The 25,955-nt window shown below is 31.1% G+C and overlaps 6 protein-coding genes across 6 annotated transcripts in view; 3 read left to right on the forward strand and 3 right to left on the reverse strand.

Annotated features, from left to right (window-relative positions):
* Positions 1–5,017: 5,017 nt before the first annotated feature.
* On the forward strand, positions 5,018–8,016 carry HELRODRAFT_175241 (hypothetical protein; the record flags this gene model as incomplete). The annotated part of the gene is made up of 6 exons (XM_009022686.1): positions 5,018–5,619; positions 5,690–5,753; positions 6,066–6,171; positions 6,555–6,753; positions 6,967–7,416; positions 7,662–8,016. 6 exons carry the CDS (start codon positions 5,018–5,020, stop codon positions 8,014–8,016), a joined length of 1,776 nt encoding a protein of 591 aa, XP_009020934.1.
* Positions 8,017–8,781: 765 nt separating this feature from the next.
* HELRODRAFT_187181 (hypothetical protein) lies at positions 8,782–11,381 on the reverse strand. The gene is made up of 5 exons (XM_009022687.1): positions 11,261–11,381; positions 10,726–10,807; positions 10,389–10,567; positions 9,774–10,014; positions 8,782–9,485 (listed from the first exon to the last, which is right to left on the reverse strand). Exons 2-5 carry the CDS (start codon positions 10,805–10,807, stop codon positions 9,463–9,465), a joined length of 525 nt encoding a protein of 174 aa, XP_009020935.1. The 5' UTR covers positions 11,261–11,381; the 3' UTR covers positions 8,782–9,462.
* A 2,885-nt stretch (positions 11,382–14,266) lies between these two features.
* On the forward strand, positions 14,267–17,593 carry HELRODRAFT_192408 (hypothetical protein; the record flags this gene model as incomplete). Its single annotated transcript, XM_009022688.1, has 4 exons — positions 14,267–14,292; positions 15,035–15,126; positions 15,717–15,776; positions 17,215–17,593. The coding sequence occupies 4 exons, from the start codon at positions 14,267–14,269 to the stop codon at positions 17,397–17,399; spliced, it is 363 nt and encodes a 120-aa protein (XP_009020936.1). The 3' UTR covers positions 17,400–17,593.
* A 569-nt stretch (positions 17,594–18,162) lies between these two features.
* HELRODRAFT_175244 (hypothetical protein) lies at positions 18,163–20,491 on the reverse strand (the record flags this gene model as incomplete). Its single annotated transcript, XM_009022689.1, has 3 exons — positions 18,163–18,721; positions 18,879–18,933; positions 20,425–20,491. The coding sequence occupies 3 exons, from the start codon at positions 20,489–20,491 to the stop codon at positions 18,163–18,165; spliced, it is 681 nt and encodes a 226-aa protein (XP_009020937.1).
* Positions 20,492–22,186: 1,695 nt separating this feature from the next.
* Positions 22,187–23,384, reverse strand: HELRODRAFT_175245 (hypothetical protein; the record flags this gene model as incomplete). The annotated part of the gene is made up of 2 exons (XM_009022690.1): positions 22,187–22,781; positions 23,371–23,384. 2 exons carry the CDS (start codon positions 23,382–23,384, stop codon positions 22,187–22,189), a joined length of 609 nt encoding a protein of 202 aa, XP_009020938.1.
* A 220-nt stretch (positions 23,385–23,604) lies between these two features.
* Positions 23,605–25,955, forward strand: part of HELRODRAFT_192409 (hypothetical protein) — a gene marked incomplete at its 5' end in the record, with an annotated part of 10,410 nt that continues 8,059 nt past the window's right edge. Inside the window, 2 exons of the mRNA XM_009022691.1 lie at positions 23,605–23,635; positions 25,176–25,222. Coding sequence (XP_009020939.1) covers positions 23,605–23,635; positions 25,176–25,222 — 78 coding nt within the window. The remainder of the gene's footprint in view (positions 23,636–25,175; positions 25,223–25,955) is intronic.

Below are 25,955 nucleotides of genomic sequence, written 5' to 3' on the forward strand. Positions count from 1 at the left end.
TTTATTTTCAACCATTAAATTTTATTAAAATTTTCCCTGAAATGTTTCAATTAAGTTTTTTTGACATTGTTAGTAGTTTTAAATCTTGCAAGAATACCTCGGTGGAACTAATTAAATCGTTACTAAATCAATATTAGTAATAACGATACAATACAATACAATATTTTTATTTGATAAAAAAAAAGATAACGATTTTATATATGTATATGAAACATTGTATATAATCTTATTTTGGATGTCTGTCTGTCTGCTTGTCTGTCTGTTTCGTCTTCTCTCTCTTTCTCTCTCTTATCTCTTTCTCTCTTGCACACACACACACACACACACGCACAAATAAACACACAGACAAACAAAAGCCTGTCTGTATGTGTACTTTCATACACTTATTAATGTACATCCGTTGTACATGAATGTAAAAGCGTGTGTTAATTTCTTCTTTCAATTTCACCACGTCAGCGATGGAATGGATGTATAGACTAGTGAATAGAGGAACAAAGAAATTTGGTTTCAATGGAACATATTCATCAATTTGTAAACTAAACACGTGAGAAGATCTGCATTGTAATGTAATATTATTTAACAGAGGCGTACGTTCAAGCTTCAATAACTTTATAAACTATTATTTTCTAGTGAAAAAATTACATTTATAAATGAACTATCTTTTTCTAATGAACAAAAAATAATTATAAACTATTACTCATATGTTCGTTTGTTCGTTCGTTTGTTCGTTCGTTCATTCGTTCGTTCATTAATTCATTTTTTTCATACAGTTTTCAGTCGTTCATTCAGTCATCCATTTAATAATTAATTAATTAATGATTTAGATAATTAAATAATTTTACGGTCTTATGTACGTGTGGTAAAGCGGTAAAGCGGTAAAAAACTTATTATTAGGAGTTGATGTAACATTTCAATCTTCGTTTGTTTTGGATCTAATCTATTCATGATTATTAACGCTGGCATTCTGTTTATTGAGTCTCTATGTGTTTGTTTGTTTGTATGTTTGAGTGTGTGTTTGTTTGTTTGTGTGTGTGTGTTTGTGTGTTGAGTGCATGAATGCGTAATTCTATGCGCGAATATATGTGTGTATATATATGTATATATATAGAGAGAGAGAGAGAGAAAGAAAGAGAGAGAGAGAAAGAAAAGAAAAGAAAAAAAATTTTTACTTTAAAAAATTTTTGTTTTCGCATATGTCGAGATGTGTGTGTGTGTGTGTGTGTGTGTATGTGTTGTTGTATCTGCGTGTGTGTGCTGTATGTGCTTCATTCCCGAGTGTTGCCACTAGGAAATTGATTACATATAAGATTATTCAATTAAATGTGTGTGTGTTTTTGTATGCGTGAGTGTATACGCGTGTGCGTATGCTTATGTATACGCGTGTAGTTGTGTGTTTGTGAGTGTGTGTGTGTGTGTGCGCGTGTGTCTGTATGTTTGTGTATGTGTAACTAGTAGAGATTGGAGTGAATCGGAGTGCTTACAATCACACATGCATATGTAGATATTAATATAAAGATCAGCGTGTATTGGCGTGTGTATAAGTGTGCGTATATGTGGTTGTATGTGTGTATCTGTGTGTGTGTGTGTGTGTATGTTGTGGTGTGTGTGTGTGTGTATGCGGTGTGTGTGTGTGTACGTGTGCGTGCGTGTGGTGTGTTTACATTCCGGGGCAGACATTTTGGTGATAGCGGGTGATAACGTTGAGACCTTCCGCTTGGTGTCTATTAACACAAACACCAACGCACGTACACACAAACACGTACAAATATACACAGACATACACACACGTACATACACACACATACACACAATATTTATACACAATTATACAAAATGTGTGCACACCATAGTCCGTTACATGTGAACCTAATTAAGACCAGGAAACTGATTTCTAATTTTTTTGTGTGGAATCATCTGCATCGGCAACATTACTTGCAATATCATAGAAATATAAATAATAAGAATAAAAGAATAAATATAAGTTTATTCATTCATTCGTTCGTTCCTTCGTTCATCTATAAATTATTAATTATTCATTCATTTATCCATTTAGTTCTATAAACATCCATCTCTCCATCTATTCATATGCATTGTTCGATCTGCATCTATTATTTCAAGTCGTTCGTTCGTTCGTTCGTTCATTCATTCATTCATTCATTCATTCATTCATTCATTCATTCATTCATTCATTCATTCATTCATTCATTCATTCATTCATTCATTCATTCATTCATTCATTCATTCATTCATTCATTCATTCATTCATTCATTCATTCATTCATTCATTCATTCATTCATTCATTCATTCATTCATTCATTCATTCATTCATTCATTCATTCATTCATTCATTCATTCATTCATTCATTCATTCATTTATTCAGTCAGTCACTCACTTACTCACTAACTCACTCACTCACTCACTCACTCACTCACTCACTCACTCACTCACTCACTCACTCACTCACTCACTCACTCACTCACTCACTCACTCACTCACTCACTCACTCACTCACTCACTCACTCACTCACTCACTTACTCACTTACTCACTCACTCACTCACTCACTCATTCATACATTCATTCATTCATATATAAATCTATCTCTCCATCGATTCCTCTATCCATCCATCCATCCATACATCAATACATCAATCCATCCATCCATCCACTTGTCCATTCATCCACGCGGCATGCATATGTTCGGTAGTGTTATTTATGATGTATGAAAAGCTTAGGAAGCATCACTCGTTCAGTTTGTTTGTGAATGAATGAAAGAACGAATGAAGAATGAGTGAACGAACGAATGAACGAAAGAGAGAGTGATTTTATTCGAATATACAGTTGACCAAGAAAATAAATTAACATTTTTTGTTACTGTTACTGCACACATACACGCACGCATACAAACACACATTTTGTTAATTGATCAATAGATAAATGAATGAAAGAAAGAAGAGAAGAACGAAAAAATAAAGGAGTGTAGGAATGAATGAAATGATTGACGGATAGATGAACAACGAATGAAACACTTCCTGAACATGCAGGTACGTGTGGCATGTAAATAAACTCAGCTTTGAAATTATACAGTTTATTACAATCGTGCACTTAAATTATTTAATTAATTTTTTTTTATTTCAACTTTCCCTTTCTCTTTCTCTCTCTCTCTCTCTCTCTCTCTTTCTCTCTCTCTAACACGCACACACAAATCACAAACACAGAAACACACGCACACATACACACACATTGAGAATGTTAACCATAAGCGGATCTGTGTGCTGAATAAATCTCGAACAACAACTCATGTCTGTAATTAATGGCACACTTAATTCACAAATTTATAATTTGCTCATCTGCCCAACACGATAAGAATGAATAAATAATTTTTAATTGGTTTTTTTCCAATTTATATTAATTAAATTTAATTTGTTTTAATACTGCATCCTAAATCAAGAAAAAAAGTTCTCAATAAATATTCTTTCATCTGACTTTTATTTAACTTTGTTCGTATTTTTGTCTTCAACTAAATACGGTTTTTAAATTATTATAAAATTAAAAAATAATTTCCTAGCTAAATAATGACGTATATAATATGGAATAATGATTAGTTATAGTCCAAAATGTTAAGCTACCCTGGCACATTGAAATGCTAAATGTTCTGGCATGTCCAGTCCAACATTTTTATTTATTTTTTATTTTTGAAGGATTACCAAAAAAAATAAACTTGTGGATAGGCCACCCTTAACTAAAAATTCTAACCATAAATGTAACAGAAATGTCAAATAAATACATGCACATAAATTCATTAAATTGGTCATCCGTCAAGTAGTCATTATACCATATCACCACTAATAAGTAATAATTACCATTATTAAGTATCAAAACAGCTGATCCCTGATACTGTATCCTACTTTACTGTATCCTGATACTGTATCCTACTTTATTACTAATTTAAATTAGTAATAATTTTCAGTTTTTCAACAATGAATTTACTTTTTCTTCAAGTTTTTCAACACTTCTTAGTACCAACTTTGAGGATGATTTTTCATTTGAACGGTTAACTCACTTACATACTTGAAAAATAATTTCTCCTAGAAAAGTTTTTTGTTGGGAAGATATATGTTGACGGAGAGCTTGCCATTTTAAATCACTAATGATGATCTGTCTATGGCGTAACCATGACGCCAATTTCTAGCAACACTTCTTGCATTGTGACAGTACAAAATTTCAGTAAACATTAAATTTTAAAAATCTTCTTCGTCATAATAATCAAACAAGATCATTTCTTCCGTAGCGTTTCTTTATAATAAATTTGTTTTTTTAGCATCTCAGCTGTAAAATATACTTTTAATGTATAATGTCTATTTTTTACATTTGATATTCTGCTAACCTGTTCAGTAAGGTCGGCTACTTGACTTGCTTGGTTCTTTGGCTTACTTACGAAATTGCATGGGTCTTGACAAACAACTAATACAAACAATTTACTTGGCCTAATATTTTTAAAACAAATAAATTAATAATAATAATTAATTAATTAATAAGAAACAAATAATTAAACGTATGATTTCAGCAACCAATTTCTATGAGCACTTATAAAAAATTTATTGAATATAATGAAATAACAATTTTTATCTATTTATTTCACAAGCAAATAAAAGTTTAACACGATCGAATAGGGTAAAAAAAGAGTGACTATAGCTCAATTCTAGTAAGCCAACCTATAGCTTCTGTAAGCCACTGTGTTTCACCGGACAAAAAGCACTTTTTATATTAAAATTAACAAAAATAATTTAATAATACTTAATCCTATTTAATTTAATAAAATTAAATAAAATTACTACATTGTTTTAGACATATTAAGTCAAGTAAATATTTCATTTCGTTAAAACCCATGCAATTTCGTAATTAAGCCAATAAGCCAGCAATCCTAGCAAGTCAAGTAGCCCGAGCCCCTGTAGTACTTTTCAATGCCTTTTTAAATTAAACATAATTTGTATAAAAAGTTTACAGAATTACGACATGGCAATCACTATTTCAAATTTAAAATTCTTCCTCACGATCTGCATGCTATTCACGACAACTTACGTTTTATACTCCGTATTCCAAAGCAACGAAACACTGAGAAACGTAGTGGCTGACATTGCAGCAGCTCAGAATCAGAAAACATCTGACGACCATGACAACAACCATGACGGCAACGCCAAACTGGATGGGTTCATAGAAAAAATTTCACCCTCACCAATCACCGACAAAGGTAAGACCACCACAATCGCAATTGGTTGCGCCATTACAAGTCACGGCGGTCGCCACCTTACTACACAAAATGTCGCAGAAAAAATACCACTTCTGAAATCTCTAGTTCCTTCATTTTGTAGAACTGCAAGTAGCGGCTACAGCTACCACTTCTACGCTTCATACGACGTTCGAGATACGCATTTCTCTAAAAATACATTCATGAGTGCAATTCACAGAACATTCAGAGATATCATTGGAGATACGTGCCCCACTAAGCTCAATGCTTCACTGTATTTCGTGAAGTGTAATCACAATAAGAACCCTGCTTGGGCCCAAAATGATGCTATGATGGAAGCTTACCTAGATCATATTGACTATTACTACAGGTTCATTCTGAATATTTTTACATATTTATATTAATTAATTAATCAGTCAATTAATCAATTAAATTTCTAGAGTAAATGATGACACGAAAATGTTGACTCCTGGTTGGACAGAAGCTTATGTTGATATACTACAGGTCAGCTTAATTTATTGAAATATTTATTTAATTTTTTTTGTCAAATATAAAAATTTTAATTAAAATATTTTATAGAAAAGATTATTTATTTACTTAAAAGTTTATATATAAAATTCTTTCCAAAGTATTTTTTAAATGTTAAAATGCTGTTAAAATGCTCACACATTTAGTGATCTATTTAATTAAGTTAATGTTTAATTATAATTGTTTTAATATTCAAATAATTACCAATAATAATAAAATAATAATAATGTCACAATGAAATATAATGATATTATATTTTCATTTGAATTTTTAAAATTTTTCTGACAGAGTTTCAACCCACCAAACATTGGGGTGGTTGGTCCTTTGCACAAAGGAGGCAATGAAGATATCTTAACATATGACTTTGTACATAGAAGCCATATTGATATATTTGGTAACAATTTCTTTTTACCTAATTTGTTTAATTTTTTTCAATATTTTTTTGTTTAAATTTACATTTTTATCCTAATTTTTAAGCCCATTGAGTTTTTAGCATGTTAAATTTCCAACGTGTAAGTTTAATTTTTGAGTGAATGAGCACACTTTAAATAAATTGCATTTGAAATTATGTGTTAAAGTAAAATTTAGTTGTAAAGGTTGTCCTATTCCATTAACAACTACTTGAGAAATTTATCAAAATCTGTTAAAAACAACTAACAACAACATATTATATAAATTTTTAACAATACTAACCATCTAAAAACATCAAGATATCTAAATCACCCACCCAAATAAAACAATCAGCCCCAACCAACTGAAATATCTATCCCATCAAAGGTAGCTACTACCCAAGAGTGTTCACAGATTGGTGGGCCGACAACTGGATATCAGCTGTGTATGGGCCGGTACGCACCATGAAACTCCCAAACGTTAGGTTGGTCCACACAAGTGAAGTCGGAACCAGGTACTCCATTAGAAATGATAGGGAGAAGTTTCTTAATGCTCAGATTGATCAGGGGAAAGATATTATTGAGAGGTCGCATTTAGATTTTTTTCCTTTAAAAATTAACAAGTTAATTCAATAAAATAAGTGTCATGTTATCAGCATGCTGCTGCTACTAAATTTACTACAGCTGCCACTGCTGCCACTTTTAATTGCTACGACTACTAATTACAATGCTGAAGTATTTTTCAACTATAAAAATGAAATTGTGATTTTTTTTAACAAATACAATACTTATCTCAACAGATACCTGAAAACTATGACAAAAAGATCCAACTCCTCTCAGAAAATCAAAAAAATCATTTCAATGTCATTGTGGGGCTCGAAAACTAGGTACACCTATGGGGCTCTGAGGAATGCCCAACTTTTACCTGTATATTTTCCAAACTGGAAACTAAGAATTTACGTTGAGAAAGAACAACCAAACGGTCTAACATCGTTTCCGCCTGTCGACAAACGAATCCTAACCAAGCTCAAAAACATGGGGGTTGAAATAGTTGAGGTGGACCATGCAGACACCCAAATCCCTCCAATCATGTGGAGGTACCTTGTTGCCGACGATGAAACTGTCAATGTATTTGTGGTGAGGGATGCGGATTGCAGGCTGACTGATAGGGATGCCATCGTCGTAGAGGATTGGTTGAAGAACTATCGGTTGCCTATTTACTGCGTCAGAGATCACCCCAATCACAAGAGGTATGATGAACAGTTATTAACGCGTTGTTTTATTTTTCTAGTTAACCCTAAAAAAAAAGGTTCGTCTATTCGTCTTGCTTTCTATTTATAAATTATGTTAGATTGTGAGCTAAGTTATGAAATATTATTTCGGTTATTGTTAAAGATATTTCGACTTTAATCAGTTTATAATTTGCAACATTGTACAATCTGCTTGTAAAAGTTAAAAATTCAACGTAAGAAATTAACTTCCCACCTACCTACAGATTTGCATTATTGGGTGAACTTTGGGGAGGAATTTCAAGAAAAATGAGAAAAATCTTACAGAAACCGTGGAAAGAGATGATGAGAGGGTTGAGATCAGATTACAACCAGGACAACGAATTTCTCACAGATGTGATTTGGCCTGCGTTCAAAAACAGTTCCGCCTGTTATGACAGCGTCTCTTGTCACTCATGGCCTAATTCCAGACCATTCCCAGTGAAAAGAGTGGGCACGGAACACTTGGGCCAGATATTTGATGCATTTGGAAATGTCAAAGAAGATGATGTGCAGATTCTTCTGGCCTCTGATATTCCTACAGATTGCTCATTAGATTACATACAAACTACACCGTCTTAGTTTTACTATTTATCTCTACTACCTACTGTTTGGTATTGTATTATCATCTGGTCAAAGTATTCAACGTCCTGATACGTGTTGAATGGCAGAGTTAAGGTCAGTGGTCATTCATGAAGTCAGAACAGTAAGTCAGAACAAGATGTAAGAGGTGCAGACAATGTAACCGCTTCTCAGGTTTTGTTAACATATCAGATTTCCACAAATGTGAATCGCCATTTTTATATAAAATGGCAATTTTGTGTTGTACAAATAACTACGTCGACATCTCGTCATAATATAATATTGTCTTCATTTGAATGATTCTTGTTTCTGGTGTGGAATGTTTTTTTTCTGAGTGTAACAAAGACTTTTTAAGATCTACTTGAATTTAGATACATTCTGTTGCATTGGAAATTATAAGAATAATCACGAAACACCATTCAAGTCTTTAGAAGTATATTTCATATATTTGTAATTAGATTTTTTATTGGAGGAATTGTTTTAGTTTGGTTCAAACATATTTTATCATGTTTTCCATAATTATACACTCAATTTTAATCGAAATAACTTTCATTTAAAACAAAATACGGTAGTAGGACTCTTATCAAACTAGCCAATCATATTTCATTGTGCAACATGCTTTCCCAATCATGCTATACATCCCGGCTACAAAATGTGATACGTGAATGTGCTTTACGTAAGCTACTGGGTTTTTTTTTACAAACAGTTTTTAATTCTTTTTCAATTTCATCTTTTTACATTTTTTTTCATGAAATAACAAATCCATTTTAATAAATGCAGATCTCCATCCATTTTTTTTTACAAAAACTAGCAAGGCGAAAAAAATTGGCCAAACTTACTTGCAATTTTTTGCACTTCTGATATATACTCTGAATGGAAGAAGAATGAGAAACACCACATAAAAAATATCGGCAAAAAGTAAGTAGCAACTACAGATGAATTATTGGGGTAAATCTATCTTATACATTATATGTACTTGAACATATTTATACATTAATGTATCACAATCCAATAACTTTTGCTGTCTGTATAGGACATTTTGAAAAACATTTTTTAGTTATTTTATTTTAGTTATTTTTTTATCAATCTAGAATACCCATAACACGAACCATTAACCTTTCACAAGACTACATCTTCATGTTAAATTTTGTATAAGCATCATCACTCCACTAAGAATAACAAACACGACACGATATCTTCATTACTCCATTTGATCTTAAAACTCCTTAAAACCAATCATAAACAAAGAAAAAAAGACCTTCTGCAACATATCCGAAACATTACAAATGGCCGTTTTATTAACTATAATTATTAATTACTAATTAATTAATTAATTAAAACGTCTTTCACACACATATAAAATTTTCAAACAAAGGGATTGTAAATAAAAATCACGCACTCTTAAATTGCAACAGTTTGTGCAAAAACTCTCCCTTATACAATTCTCTAGTAAGGTCTTGGAGGTGGCCCTGCAATAAAAAATATGCACATACATGTTTTGAACTAATTTAAAATTATCAAGCATCAACCGAATAAGTTATATTATAGATACAAATGCATGTTTAAGAACAATGTAACTCAGATGAGCATGATCAAGCGAATTTGATGACAAAAAACCACATCATTAAACAACATTTTCAACTCATAATTATTACAAATTTTTGAAAAATTTACATAAAAATATAAATATCAAACAGAAAAAGAACCAGTTATTCAATCAATTAGTTATTCAACATTGACCGGAAACAAATACAAACCTCCTCTCATCATTCCAGGTGGTGGCGGTCCTCTAACACCAGCAGGCATAGGAGCAGGGGGCATTCCAGCTCTCGCTTGAGGTTGCATCATTTGTGACGGGGGCATGCCAATGCCTCTAGCAGGACCTGCCAAACCAGGTGTGGGACCAGCAGACAAGATAGGCATACCTCTTCCGGCAGCCCGACCTACCCCGGGCCCCCCTGCACTTCCGGGAACAGGCACACGAGCCAGACCCTCTTGCTGTTGGCAAAATGATTAGTTACTCAATTAAATATTAGTCCTAATACAACTGCATTGAAAATATATTGTGAATTGTACAAATGTCTCAATTAACAAATAACTAACAATAATTGAAAGGGTTAGATAAAACAAGTTACTAATTCACTAGAACAAAATGCAAACTACTTCAAAAAATTGCAAGACAAAACCTAAAGAGCTATAATAATGATCTCTCTATAAAGATGTACAAATTTCATTTAAAAACACACAAACTCAACATGAAATCAATTCAAAGAACAAATTTTACACTGAACTAATATGCAAACAACACATAGAAACAACCCATTCGCACAAACAAACAGTACAGTACGAGCCACATATAAGAATAAAACAACCTCAGGAGGTGGAGGGCCTTCGACAGTCATCGTAACTAAAGTCTCGCCTCTCAGTAGAACCAAACCCAACGTCCTCTTCTCCTCTTTCTCGGCTGCCTTGTTTTTTGACTTGATTTTTCTGAACTCATCACAATCTCCTAGGATGACATTCATGTGTTTGTCAAAGGCCTTGAATGTACCTTTATGAAGTTATATAATTAATATTAGATTTTCATGTAAAACTTATCTGAATTTAAAAAAAAATAACTCAATGACAGACATGATAGAAATTGAAAAAAATAAATAAATGTACATAAATAAATACATATATAAACACAAAAAAAAACTAAAATGATACCGATAAAAATTCTTCCGTCTTGTAGTGTGCATCTCATCCTGTAGTTTATGTGCTGAAGCATTTTTGAACTTCTCCCCGCCATCTACAGACAGTGAAATTAGTTATAATTATTATTTTATTGCTGTAAAATATAAATGACATAATTATAAATATAAATTATAACATCATACGAAGGCTCATCCCCATGATGAGTAATGCTCAGGAGGTCAATAAAGGTTAAAGGTCAATTACACTCTTCCAAAGTTCAGAGGATTCAACAAAGCACACACAAACATCACATACGAGTCAAGGTGACAGAAAATAACTTTAAAATTCAAAACAAATGACAAGAAATCATTGAAATAAATAATCATGAATTGCAATTTAGCAGTTAGTTCATTTTAAATTTTCATCTGACATTAGAATTAGATTACAGACATTTCTCAGTTCACCCTGATCAGAACAACTGAAGTGAATTAACAACTGAATGAACCTAAGATTAATTGAAACTTTTTAAAAAAATTAATAGACACCAGTTGTTTAAAAAAAACATTACCTTATAATTAGTTTCAATTAAACAAACTCCGAAATACAAATAATACTTAAATTTTCGATAGCGAATTACTAGACGGGTAACAACGCAGGATCATTTATCGGCGCTTTTGACCATAGACAGTTTAATGAGGAAGAAAGTTATTATTATTATTATTAATGCAGTTAAATCGCGTTTCAGCGCTACTGACTATCTTTACACCCTTTTTTCTTTTGAAACAAAATTGTCTTAGGGTTCTTTTGAGTTTTTTTCAAATATTTTTATATTCTGTCGAGTATTTTTATCTTCTGAAGATATGTTATTAGATTATTGATGTTTTCTCTCTTTAAAATTTTTTCAATATCTGAGGGGATCTGATATCGTTTCCGAATATCATCATGGTTTTTGCATTCCACCAAGTGCTGTTCAGAATGTTTTTCATCACAAAAAGTTGCATGCTGGTGGATTTGTTTTGTTGATTATCCAAGAATGAGTGTATTTTGAATGGCCTATTTTTAACCTATTAATAATTGTCCTCAGTTTACGGTTTAAGCCCTTAAATTCATCTGGATTTTTTTATAAACACTTGGCATGGATAGTTTAAGATAATTGGTAATTGGTTAGACACATATAACTAGATTAAATATAACGGCCTTCGCTCACTTTTAACGGTCAAACAAGGAGCTTACTTCCGGAGGAGATTTGGAGGGTGATTTTTTATCGTTCGTGTCAAAAGTTACGATCAATCAGTCGGGCTATTTGTCATGCTTGGATTGTAGGCTTACGAAATAGCATGGATTTTAACGAGCAAGCTATGAAATATTTACTTGACTTAATATGCTTAAAACATTGTAGTAATTCTATTTAATTTTATTTAATAGAATTATGTATTATTAAATTATTTTTGTTAATTTGAATATAAAAAGTGCTTTTGGTCCGGTGAAATCCGGTGGCTTACTGAAGCCGAAGGTTGGCTTACTAGGATTGAACTATAGTCACTCTTTTTTTTACACTATACGATCTTGTTAAAAATTTGTTTGCTTATGAATAAACGGCCTAAATAAATCAAAATTGTTATTTGAACAATTATCTTCATTATATTCAATGAATATTTTACATTTTGATGGTGCTCATAAGAAACTAGTTGCTGAAATCATACGTTGGATTACTGCAGTGGCTTACAGGGTTTCATAGGACTCTTAATCAACCAAGCAACTATTCATTCAATCAACTAATCAACCAACCAATCGACCAATCAATCAACCAAATTGAATGAACCAAATAAACGAAAAAAAATAAATATTTTCAAGGCCTGTTCAAACTCGAACAAACACTTAACCGTACATATTTACAAACAATTTCGAGATTTTAGTAAAGAAAGAAAAGAACAATGGTTGCTTTTATTTGAATTCATTCAAAAATAAAAAGTGACGGTTAATTAAAATTTTAAAAACGTTAATTTCTTAAAAATTCGTATTTTAAACAAACAAATATAACAAAATATCGACCGATATTTTGTTATATTTTACTGTACTGTCTGTCTGTCTGTCTGTCTGTCTGTCTGTCTGTCTGTCTGTCTGTCTGTCTGTCTATCTATCTATCTATCTATCTATCTATCTATCTATCTATCTATCTATCTATCTATTTCTTTCTTTATTTAGTTCTGCCTGCCTATGATATTTTGTCAAATTTATTTGATAGGAATTGAATAAAATTTTTATACTGGCTGATTAACTACCATGCAGTAAAAAAACTACTGTTAACATGACGTCATTTCCTCCAACAATTTTGCAACGAATTACCCATCCTATTTAATAAATTTTATTGATGTTTTTTAGTTAGTCAGGTCAGATCGATATCGCAATGAAATCAAATTTAGAATTTTTTTAATTTTTGAAAAAATTATTTTTATTCATTTTATACTACTTTGTTCAATAAGATACTGTTTGATACATATAACCAGAATAAATATAACGGTCTTCGCTCACTTTCAACGGTCGAACAAGTAGCTTACTTTCGGAGGGGAGTTGGAGGGTGATTTTTTATCGTTCGAGTCAAAAGTTACGATCGTATATTTACTAATTACGGAATATTGCTTTTATTTAGAATGTTAAAATTTTATTTTTTTTAATTGTTATTCAATGTGGTAATTAATTACTTTTATTTGGTATAAATTTATAAAAATAAAATCGACATTACCGAAAATAATTAAAAGTTGAAAAAATTGAGGTTCTTTGCATATCCCTGCTTCAACCCATAAGAAAGTGTTGTACATTGGTAAATAGGCCTCCCCTTGGTTAGACATAATAGATGAAAAAACAATTTAAAATAATAATTTTTGTCAATTCTGACACGAACATCATTAATTTAAAATCCTTATTTCCTTGTCATTATTTCAACTTCAACTGACATCGTCATTAAACCATCGAATGCTGACATCATAACCTTAACAATAGCCAGTGGCGTCACTAGGGTTGGTGTCACCCGGTGCGGTAACTCATGGTGTCACCCCTCTCATGACACCCCATAGACATACAGCATTCTTAGCAAAATTTATAAACACGAACAAGTTAAATGTGCTCGGCCGCGGCGCTTAATAATTCGGACGTCGAATTTGAATGGTATAAATGTCGAATACAAAAATGATTTGAACGAAAAAATTTTTATTCATAATACATTTCTGGGCGCTGGGCGGGTTAGGCTGAATTAATGATAAGAATAATTTCATGGAGGGACATAAAAACATATACAGTGATATTTTGGTGTCACCCCCTGTGAGGGTGTCACCCGGTGCGGTCCGCACCCCCCGCACCCCCCGCACCCCCCTAGTGACGCCACTGCCAATAGCCGTATATATAATAGTTAATTAAAACTAAATTGATTTGAATTATATTTTAATAATTAATAAATTGATGAATAAATTTATTAATTAGAATATAACATTTTTACAATTGGTTCTACTTAGAAGCAAGAACATTATTGACTCCTCACCTTCATTATATTTTATACATAGAAATCTTTAAGGGTGAAATGCCTCAAGGTCATTATTTGTTAAGGTCGGGAGTATGTAGGCCTGATGGAATGTTTTTTTTGAAAGAATGATCGTAAATGAATGAAAGAATATACATGAGTATATGAGTGAATGAAATGGAATGAGTGAGTGAATGAAGTGAATGAGATGGAATGAATGAATGAACGAGCAAACGGATGAATGTATTGAATGATTAGAAAAAGGATTTTACAAGTGAAGGATTATTACACATACAATGTACATACGTATGTTACAATACACTACGTATTCGAATATTTAGAGAAAGAGAGAGAGAGAGAGAGAGAGAGAGAGAGAGAGAGAGTTTATTACATCTAAAAGTATGTTAATGATTGAAATAAATTCTTCGAACGATTTTATTGACTTAAACGCACTTGGGTGCGCCAGGCGAGCTGAAACTCAATTTACGACCACTTTTACGATGGCCAAGCTGGTTTAATTTCAATAAAATATTGCTTATTTCTATTTAATATTATCATAATTATTATTTTTATTCATGTAATTATATTTACTATTATTCATATTAATAAATTTTTCAGCCTGCTTCAACTAAAAGGACAAAAGATTTATGCAAATTATTTAAAATAATTTACATTTAAAGGTAATAACATTGGATTCTTCTTGCTTTTATTTAACATTTGGAACTATGAATTTTGAAAAACAAAGATTAAGTGAGGGGAATTATCAGATATTTAGAAAAATAGTGAACTATGATCGTGAAGTTGTTTTCCACCTTCGATTATGGTTAGTCCCATCTGGCATAGATGTCTAGACTATTACGAACTACATCGAGGCATCTATGCATCTGGAGTACCGTACCTAATTGATCTGTTCGCCAAATGTAATTTTGTCGTGATTATTTCGATCTTATATGGAGTATATAATATACATGTTAATTCTATATATACGATCTCGATCTTCTCCAGAAAAGAGTAAAATTCAATTGTTCTCATCCATATTTGGCTAAAAAATAAACAAAGAAATTTAAAGATATATTTGAAATTTTTATTATAATTTAATACGAATTCGATTAACGATCATATTAAGAAACTTATAAAAATTCAAATTTATTAACATTTTTTTGTATTTAAAAAAAATAAAACTTGATTGAAAATTGTCGTAAACGACGTCAATAAAAATGTTTTACAAGTTTGTACAAAATTTTTAAACAGTCTGTGCCAACAATATTTCTTCAAAAATTCTAATTTATTTGTTATAAATCGTTTAAAATTAAATAAATAAATAAATATGCCAAGATATTAATCAATAACAACGTCATATTCAACTTCGAGATATTCCTTTGTTAGGCTATTAATTTCAATAATTGTATGATATATTCGATGTGATTGATTTGATACGACCTAGAGTTCATTTCAATAATTCAGCCAACCACATAGGATAGATTTTATGCAGAAAAATATTTCGTATCAGATGTGGGCCTAAGTCCAAAAAAACTTGAGTCAGGGTCGGATTTAATGCAAGGCGAGAAAGGTGGGGGGGTTACTGCCGGGGGACCTCCCCAAAACAACCCACGAAATTTTTTATCAGTCAATATAATAACTATCTCAAAAAACATTTTCAGATCATAATTTTTTACGTTCTCAGCTTGAAAAACAAAGATCATTAGCGTTGTAGATTCGAATGAAAAACTTCAAAAGATTTTTTAAAATTGTTCAAGATGAAAAGCGAAGACTCTTCACCGGTTGGTAACTTATTTATAAGCAAGCAAAACAAACGAACGAACAGACAAACAAACAACAAAAAAACAAACATAATAATGTCAAAACATACAAGCTAATTAATCAAGAAACAGTAAATATAAAATTATACATCCCTTACATATATGTATATTTTGTTTAACAATACACGAAAACAGACATAACACACACACACACACACACACACACACACACACACACACACACACACACACACACACACGCCAACAAATACACACACTCACACACACACATATATACATACACAAACATATAGTTTGATATTATGGTTTACCATCTACTGATATATAAATATAATATAACTATAATTATTTAATAAGCGTCATTATATATAGACAAACTTTATAACTTTATGTTTAACATCTGTATCCCCGTGTAACGTAAAATCAATAAAACGCCTACCATCACCTCGTATGTTGCAGAGAGGAGGGATAGAGAGAGAGAGAGAGAGAGAGAGAGAGAGAGAGAGAGAGATAGAGAGAAAGGGAGAGAGAGAGAGAGAGAGAGAGAGGGAGAGAGAGAGAGAGAGAGAACTGAAAATATATTTAAAGCATGATGTGCGCAATAACTACAAATAAAGTTGTTTTGACTTAATTATAGGCTTGGTAAGGAGGTCTTTTTATTATTTCGAAAAGTTGTAACAAAATCATTATTATATATTTTTATTATTTATTATTATTTTTTTATTAGTGATATTTATTACTGATTACTAATTATTTATTGATAAGATACTTTTGAAGAAAGGTTATTAAACGTTTTTGTGATTCAATTTTTTCAAACTTCTATTTAAAATAAGTTATTTGTACAAGATATTTCAACAAACTAGCTCCGACACAATGAAAAGAATTCTGATTGTTTCATGTCTTTTGGTCCTAATATGCATCGGTGGGAACAGTTTAACTTTTGAGTTTTTTTAACAAAATTTTAGTAAAAGCTTACTCAAATCTATCTAAACATTTTGTAAAAATTAACGAATAAAATGAATAAACTTAATTTAATTACGTGTCGGGATGAATTTAAAAAATTTTCCCATATAGAGGAAATAAGTTTATCTTGGTTCTATAACAAAAAAAATAAATCCAATTTTAAAATAAATCCCTATCCTATAAAGTAAATAAATTTATTATATCAATCTTTAATAACATTTAAAAAAACATTTATAAAAATATATTTATTTTAAAAATTTCAAGTGGGCGATGCAGCGGGAGGTGATAGCGCGGGGTTTGGCCCGTGGTCGGAGTGGGTGACAACGAAAATTGAGGACCGTCTGAAGAGAAGTAGAAAGAGGGAATGCCTGGATCCAAGTTTGGGTTGCGATGGCATCAACGAAGAAGGCACCTACACCAATTTGAATTACGGAAGATTTATTAGTTGAAAAATAAACACTCAATAAATTATTTTCTTAAATTTGTTTTATTTTTCTTTAGCGAATAATACTCTAAAATTATGGATGTTATTTAAATGGTGAAGTGGTCATTGGTCAAGTCTCTTAAAGATTCTTTTTCGTTTTTTAGTTATTTTAATAAGTTGTCTTTGAAATGCAGTGAATCGAACTTATACTAACGAAAATTGTTGATATAATTCATTTAATGAAAATTTTGAAAAAAGTTTTAAATCACGATTTTGGAATTTTAATTCGTTTCAAATGATTTTTTAGTTGAAATAATTTTACAAAAAATACTACTTCGGATTGTTATTTAGATTTTAAAATAAGTTTTTTAGTCACGAATTTGATCTAAACCGTAGAAAAGATGATTTTACCAGCACTATGGATGTGGGTGGCTATATAATGACGCGATTGCTTCCAAGTTTATTAACGAAGAGCGCTATAGTTCATTCTCTATCTTAAAATGTCAAATACTATAGTTCATTTTCTTGCTTAAAATTACATTACATTAAAATTTTATGAAACGCTTATTTAGTAACAAATTTGTTTTTCCAACTTAAATATTTAAGAATAAAATCGAATAGTTTTTCATTTAATAACAAAGCAACAGTATTAAAGCAGTATGAAAGCCTGTCTGTTAATTGTTTAAAGTATCAGTCTCTCCAATTTTTACCATTATTATAAAATTCTATTTATTTCACTGAAATCTGATGAAAAAATGTTTAAAAAAATGTTTTTGGCATATACACGTTCAAGATGGGCAACACTTTTCTTCTGTATAATAAATAGAGCATTTGAAAAATGTCTGACATTTATCTGACTCCTCCTTTTCGTTGAACATTGTTGGCTTACAGCATTTGTCGTAGCAAACATTTCTTTTATCAATCTGTCTCTTCACATCGTAGAATTCGTCGTAGACCTTGTCATTGTAGACCTGGTCATACTCGTCATTTATGTCGGGACGATTCTTCTTCATTCTATTGGGCTTTTTTAACTCGTCGTTATATTTTAACTTTAATAAACTCTGATGCACGAAGTGGGGAGAACAATTATTCCAAAATGTGTATATATTCTGTGAGGTGCAGGAAAGAATCACATTTTTAGAAATAAAATCTTTATAAAGATCAAGAGTCTTACTCTTACAATTTTCACTTAATAGTTTGTACTTATGACTCAAATTTTGTTTTGATAAAATGTTGCAAAAATTTTTAGCAACATCATCATAATGTGTCTGATGGTTTGGGTGTGAGCAGTTCGGAGGGTAGACAGTTTTTCTTCTATGTCGCATGGATCCGATTTCGTTTAAATAACTGCGCGAGTTTTCAAATTATAAAAACATGTTAAAAAATAAAATCTCAAAATCAGCACTGAACCATATTAAAATATATTCACCTTGAAACAATTCTGCATCTTCAAAATGTAAAGCTAAATTTTTTTTTAATAAAAACAAGACACAAATAGTCGAACCTCTTTAAAGAACGTGGGGCGTTGAAGTATTCGAATTGGCAGACCGATATGAAATCTGAAAGGTGCGTCCAGTTGGCAAAATTATTTCTTTGATGTTACATTAAATCAATATATGGACTTTATTAAATTCAAATAAATACAATTAAACTACGGCTACACATCTTTCAATTACATTTTGTCAGTAGAGTATTTTACAAATTATATGCGCTTAAAATTGCAGCCACAATCGAGAAAGTCGAAAAATGTGTCAATCTTAATTAAAGCTAGAAGCTTCGAGAAAAATTGTAACGATATAACATTTTAAAAAAATTTAACGGAAACTAGATTCAAATTAAATAACATATGAAATATTGATTTTCCCAAACAAAGTAGAACTCATTTACGAGACATCAAATTAAACGAAGATTTTTTTAAATTTACTCTATCATTCAATTAATGAAATAATAATAATTAAAACTAATATTTCAAAATTAAAATCATTTTGGAAATGGGGACAAAGAACTAGGACATACGTCTGCACACATCTATCTATCTGTATTGCTTAGGACAATTTAAAAAAAAATAATAAACAAGCTATTTAATTAATAGGCGAAAGCAAAATATTTTTCTTTAATTATATCGGGGAGTGCACTGTCGTTTTATCTTTGGCGTATTGTTGTCATTACAAATTTTGGGCTTGATAATTAATTTGGTTACTTCGCCGCATTCAACAACGCCTTTTCTGGAAAAAGTTGTAAACATTATTGTTACGTATTTTTAAAAATTTGTTTTCGCTGTAAACCCAAAATCTGGTAAGAAAAAATTTGGTTAAATAAAAACTGAGAATTTTGTTGGGGAAAGTTCGGTTAGACGAAAAAAGAGGAAGATATAAGGACTATTCAGGAGTAATCAGAAACAAAATATTTTAAAATAATGTTTCAAAATCATATTTCAAAATAATAATTTTATTCAAATAAAATTATAAAACCGATATGTCGACTACATTTCTCTAGCTCACTGTCAAACCTAGAAAACATTCTAAATGAAGGTTTTGCTGAATTTGAAGATTCTTCTTCTCCTTCTTGTTATTATACTTCGTTAGTCTTATCTAAGATTGCTTATTGTAACTCGCTCTATTATGGTCTTTCTGATTCTACACTCTATCTTTTAAGAAAAGCTTTTAACTTTGCTGCTCGTCTAGTTGCTCGTGCCCCTTTCTTTTCTCATATATCTAAATTTCTTGTTCTCTTGCACTGGCTACCTATAAAATAAAAAAAATTTTAAATTTGCACATTTATGTTTAAGTCTCAGTCTAAATTATTTCCTAAGTACCTATCAGATATATTTTTTGAACCTAAACGCCCCGGTTTACAATTGTCTTCTTATTCTCACTTCTTCTAAACTCGTGTTAAACACTCTTTTGTTAAATCTGCATTTGTTTTTCCTAGCTCTTTTCTCTTGAACTCTCTACCTCATTCTTTGACTACTTCTCCATCACTTACAAAGTTCAGAGCGAAAGAGAAATTATGAATTTACAACCCAATTTCACGAAATCAAATTGACCAACCGTATGTTACCAGTAGGAAAAGTATCAAGACCTGATTCTTCTTCAACCTTGACTTCTGACCTAACATCGTGTCACAGCTCCGGGGAATAAATTATCATAATTTATGCAAAAAATTTCATCATTAGTTCTCTATATTGATTTTCAGAAGTTTTAACAAAACATATACGAAGCAATAAATGAATGAATGAATAAATGAATGAATGAATGAGTGAATGAATGAATGAATTCACGTAAATGCAGACACCAAACTCTTTGCATGGGACAGTTGGGGGTAAGTTAGCAGCCGAATGCGCTCTAGAACCGTTGATTAACATTATTTAGTATGAAACGAAAATAAAAAATATTGAATGAATGCCGAAAAAAATTACGATGAACTTGAAATTAACAGAAATACAGTCAGACATCCGTATAACGAGTTTGATGGCTCCAGGAAAAATTAGAAGTTTCTATATATAAAAATTGTTCTTGAAAAAATTCTATATAGCCCAAAAGATGTTTATATGCAACATGTTTATATTTATATAAAAAAAAACAACATTCTGATCATTTATTTCGATAGCAGAGAGCAATAATACTTGGTATTATTGTAAAAAATGAAATTTTTAAGTGAAATTTAGTCTTTATTCCATTTAACGATGATCCCACTTCCTTACAATACCAAGAAACAATAAATATGGTTATAGGATGTTAAAAAAGTACAAGAACACCGCTCTTATCAAATCATAGAATGTCTGCTGGTCAGATGTTTCTTTCAACTTTAATAACTTTTGTTCGTAACGGAGAAATTATTTTCGTTTTATTGAAACAATTTTATATGCAAGAGACACCAAAAAATTCGTTATATAGAGATCTTCGTTGTATAGAAGTTCTCTATTAAGAAGTCCGACTGTAGTTGTAAAAACTTACAAAATAAGAATTTTAAAAATACCTTTGTTTGATTTCGACTGATCGTTACAAAGATGCGTGAGAAGTTCCTAAATTTACGAATTTTAAATAAAATAAAAAGCAATTAATATTCAGCAAAATAAAAAACTTTGTCAGTTGTAAATCTAACGTCCAATTTTTCTTCTTATATATTTTATAGATTATATAAAGCTGAGAGTCGTTGAATATATATATTATATATATATATATATATATGTATATATATATATATATATATGATAAAATCTATCGAATTTTTAGCTTTTGAAAGTGTGTGTAGACTATATAGGTGATAAAGTAATGCTATCGAAGCCTGTAGTCTAGCATAGAAGAGAAATTGTAGACTCATAGAAAGTAGAGCTTTATGGGGATGAGTTTTCAAGATTTAGTTGCCCGACTGACTAGAATCGAAATTTGGTCTCACTACATTTGTACGTTTATTTTCCAAAAAATTTTTTTTTATTCTATTATTAAACCTTCCTCAAAGAGTTTTTTTTAAATTGTAATTCTAGAAAGAAATAAAAATATTGTTTGACTGCGTCTTAGTTTTGAAAATTATGGATGGATAAAAGCAACTCGTGAGCTAATCAAATTTTAAAAAGTCAAAAATATAATTCCAATATTTTTTATAAATTTATTCAATCTAAATCTATATTTGATATATTTCAAAGTTTTTCAATTAAAAGCCGCCACCAATAAAGTATAAGTTGACGGTAGGACAGGGTATAACCCGCTAGCATTAGCAATTAGCAATTCTTTAAAACAACAGTTTCCCACTAAATCACGGCAATTTTTCAAAATCGGTGACTTCTCGAACTAAAAATTCATAAAACATCTTTCATCCGGAGTAGCACTTATGCTTGACGTTACAGCGACGATAGTTGACTGAGAATGGTTGAAATTGCTTGCAGTTATGGTGGGAGCACATGGCAGACGCGTCAATGTAGGACCTCTTCTTACCATCGCCAACTATGTTTTCACCGTTTGAAAAATTCATTTTCGGACCTGTTTTCCTCAAAAACCTTTTTTGTTTTGAGAATATCTTCGATGGGATTTCTTTGAAAAGACCGAAAGGGCAGTTTTGGTTGAGACAGGCGTTTATGAGACTCACCAAGCGCTGAAAACACTTCGCATCAATTCTTTGCTCTGTGGATTCGAACGATGGATGACGGTGTTGAGATCTGTCTGAAAAAATGTTTCTGCTTTCATTTTCGTCAACTGTTTTGAAGTTTCTTTTCGAGTGATTACATACTCTTGAAAACAATTTATTCAACGTTTCGTTTGAAGTTATGGTGTTGAAGAGTCTGTCGAAATTTGTCATATGTGTGGTGGTATCTTCGCTGAGGTTGGCTGGTGAACGTTTGTGCGGTAGACAATTTGGGTTGCAGTCAATGCTTTCTTGCTTGTCATTTGGTTTGATTTCGTCTAGGTATCTGGAAAAAAAATAATTTGAAAATTTGTTTATTTTTAGTTTAAATCAAATTTACATTTATAGTTAATGTTATTGAAATGTAATTTATGATTTTCGAAAAAAAATTAAGTCAATTTGTTTTAAATTACTTTATAAATATATTTTTTCACAAAGATATTTTTTTTATTTTATCAGTTTATTTTTTTTTACGAAAATCAATTTTTCAACCTGCTGAAATAGTGGTGCGGAATGTTGAAGAGTTGATTGCGGCTGATCGCATGCGAATCTAAAAAGGAATTTTTTTTATATATAAATTAACGTTATCCCAACGAACATGAAATATTTCAGTTTATTTTATATTTCTCCAAACTTTTTAAGAATAAATTGTAATATATCAAAAATATGTTTGACGATCGAAAAAATTTGCTACCTAACACTGAAATTAACGCAGCATCACAAACCACCCAATGGTAATTTCACTCATAAAGGTTTCATCAGAGTTCAGTTTTTTGGAATGTAAATTAATTTATACAAACAAAAGCAGTTAACAAATAATTTGAATGATAAAGTCATCTTTATTCATTCAAAAAGACTTCAAAATTGCTACCTACCCCAGACGACACATAATTTGTAAAACAGCAAACCTTGTTATGAGAAAAAGTCTTAATCATAAGATTCTTAATTTAACGTCTCATATAGATGATTAATATAGGTAGTTTTACAAGTTACACCACTGAATATTTGTTAAACTCGTGAAAATTAGTTTAAAATTTGCGGTTTTTAGCTAACCATTAATTAGCAGAATAAATATTAAGAAGGTGATGTGATGTCTTCTGTAGGCCGACATGACTTCCGTTGTACTGTATCCCCTGGCTGGTTCGGAAGCAATGCAAGACTCTCTGAATAAATCACACACACATTTTTCTCATCCGAGATAAAACATTAAATAAATATAACATTAATTATCATTAATATATACAGAAATTAACTTAATACAGAGAATTAATACAGAATTAATACAGAGATAAAACATTAAATAAATATAACATTAATTATCATTAATATATACAGAAATTAACTTTACTATCTTAATAATTATCTTTATAAATATTTAGTATAACCAAATGAATTAGGCGTGTATTTTTTTGGTTCTTTCTGTTTGACTAGCGAAAGATTGCTTATATTATCATTTCTAACTATATTAGAGTTGAACATTTTTGCTACTAAGGTTATAAACACACACACCACACGAGGTCACACACACGCACACAACACGAGGTCACCCACACGCACACCACACGACGCACACACAAACACATTCGTAACATTTGAGATTCAAAGATTCGGACAGAAAGGTTTCGAACCAGGCCAATGTGTAATAAATCAACCCAAACTACGACACTTCTACCGTCTGAGCTATCTCGCCAGCTAATAAGATTAAGATCGTTAATTGCCAAAATATATTGCAAGTATGATGTTAATAAATCATAACATTTCTGAATTTTCCGAATTCATACAAACCTTACTTAATAATGATCGCTTGATAAATAGTATTTCAATTTATTAACAAATTAAAATTTAGAAATATAACAGTGAAAACATTTTCAGTGACAATAATATGGAGAAAAATGTTGATAACAAAGATAATAAATCGATTGTTGTTTAAATAATAAAAGAAAGAAATCTCATCTCAGTGATATTATTTCAACATTTCTTAGGAAAAGCAATTCAGAACAACCACTGAACAAAGAGTTAATTTCAGATAAAAACTTTTGTTAATGATAATCAACTAATAAATAGATAAGAATCTCAAAATAAATCTCTCCTGACCACCAATATGACCATTTTATACCCTTTAAATATATCATATACATATATACGTTATTCTATATATATATATATATATATATATATATATATATATATATATAGGTGTCATTATGGAGCATGTGTTAACTTTGAAAAAAAAAATCTTTTTTGTGTGACGTAATATATAAAAAAATGTGGATGGATATATATATATATATATATATATATATAATTATATGTGTGTGTGTGTGTGTGTGTGTGTGCGTGCGCACGTGTATGTGTACATTTAAACAGATCTACTCATACTCATGCCTGATTGTGGTTTTACTCTCTTGCACTCCATTGATCATAATTTTGGAAAAATTCGTCGGATAATTCCATCTAATATGACCTAATTATATTATGTATGCAGGGTGTACGCTGTGGTTAGCTCTGAAGAATGGGTGAATAATTAAAGGACAATGTCAATAGATTGATAGATAAGTACTATAGATAAGTAAATAAATTAAGAAAAATAAATTTCTATATTTGTTTAAAAATTTCGTGAAACCACACACACACACACACACACACACACACACACACACACACACACACACACATTTAGTTCGTGCTGATGTGTTAGCACCTAAAGCAGGCAAGTGCATGAAAAATGTTATTGGAACATGAAATTATGCCACTAACTCCAATATGTTAAATTTAAATTTACGGCATTTCGAATGTCACGCAGTTTTTCCCGGAGAGAGTACGCTGGCAACAACGATAAGTGCACGTGCACTGAGACTCGGAACATTTGTCCTCGTCGGTGCTTTGTGTACAGTAGATGGAGAATTTTTCTCACGGAGAACTAATTGTTTTTACGTTTGTTGGTGTGTTTGACTTGGTGATTGAGTTTCTGCGTGTGCGTGTGTGTTGTGTGCGTGTGTGTGTATGTGTGCGTTCGTGTGTGTGTGTGCGTGCGTTCGTGTGTATGTGTATGCGTGTGCGTGTGCGTTCGTGTGAGTTGTGTGTGTGTGTGTGTGTGCGTGTGCGTTCGTGTGTGTGTTGTGTGTATTTGTGTGTTTATGTGTGTATGTATATATGTATGTTTTGTGTTTGTGTGTGTGTGTTGATGGGTGGGTGTATTTCATTGATTATTATTATTACGAAAGTTAGAGTTAGCTTTTGAAGGCTAGCTGTCTGGCTGGATGTGCGTAGTAAATTAATTACACAGGTCGAACTTCAACTTACCAGTATGAACGTAAAACATTTGAATTTTTCAAATAAATTTTAAAGTTAAAAACTGCAAGAAAAAAAAAGAAAAAAAATATCAGAACCAAGAAATTGAGAAAAAAACATTTAAAAAAGATAAAGCGTGCAAACGAACTACTGCTGATCAAACAACGGA

Source organism: Helobdella robusta, assembly GCF_000326865.2.
Source record: "Helobdella robusta unplaced genomic scaffold HELROscaffold_33, whole genome shotgun sequence".
Lineage (NCBI taxonomy): Eukaryota > Metazoa > Annelida > Clitellata > Rhynchobdellida > Glossiphoniidae > Helobdella > Helobdella robusta.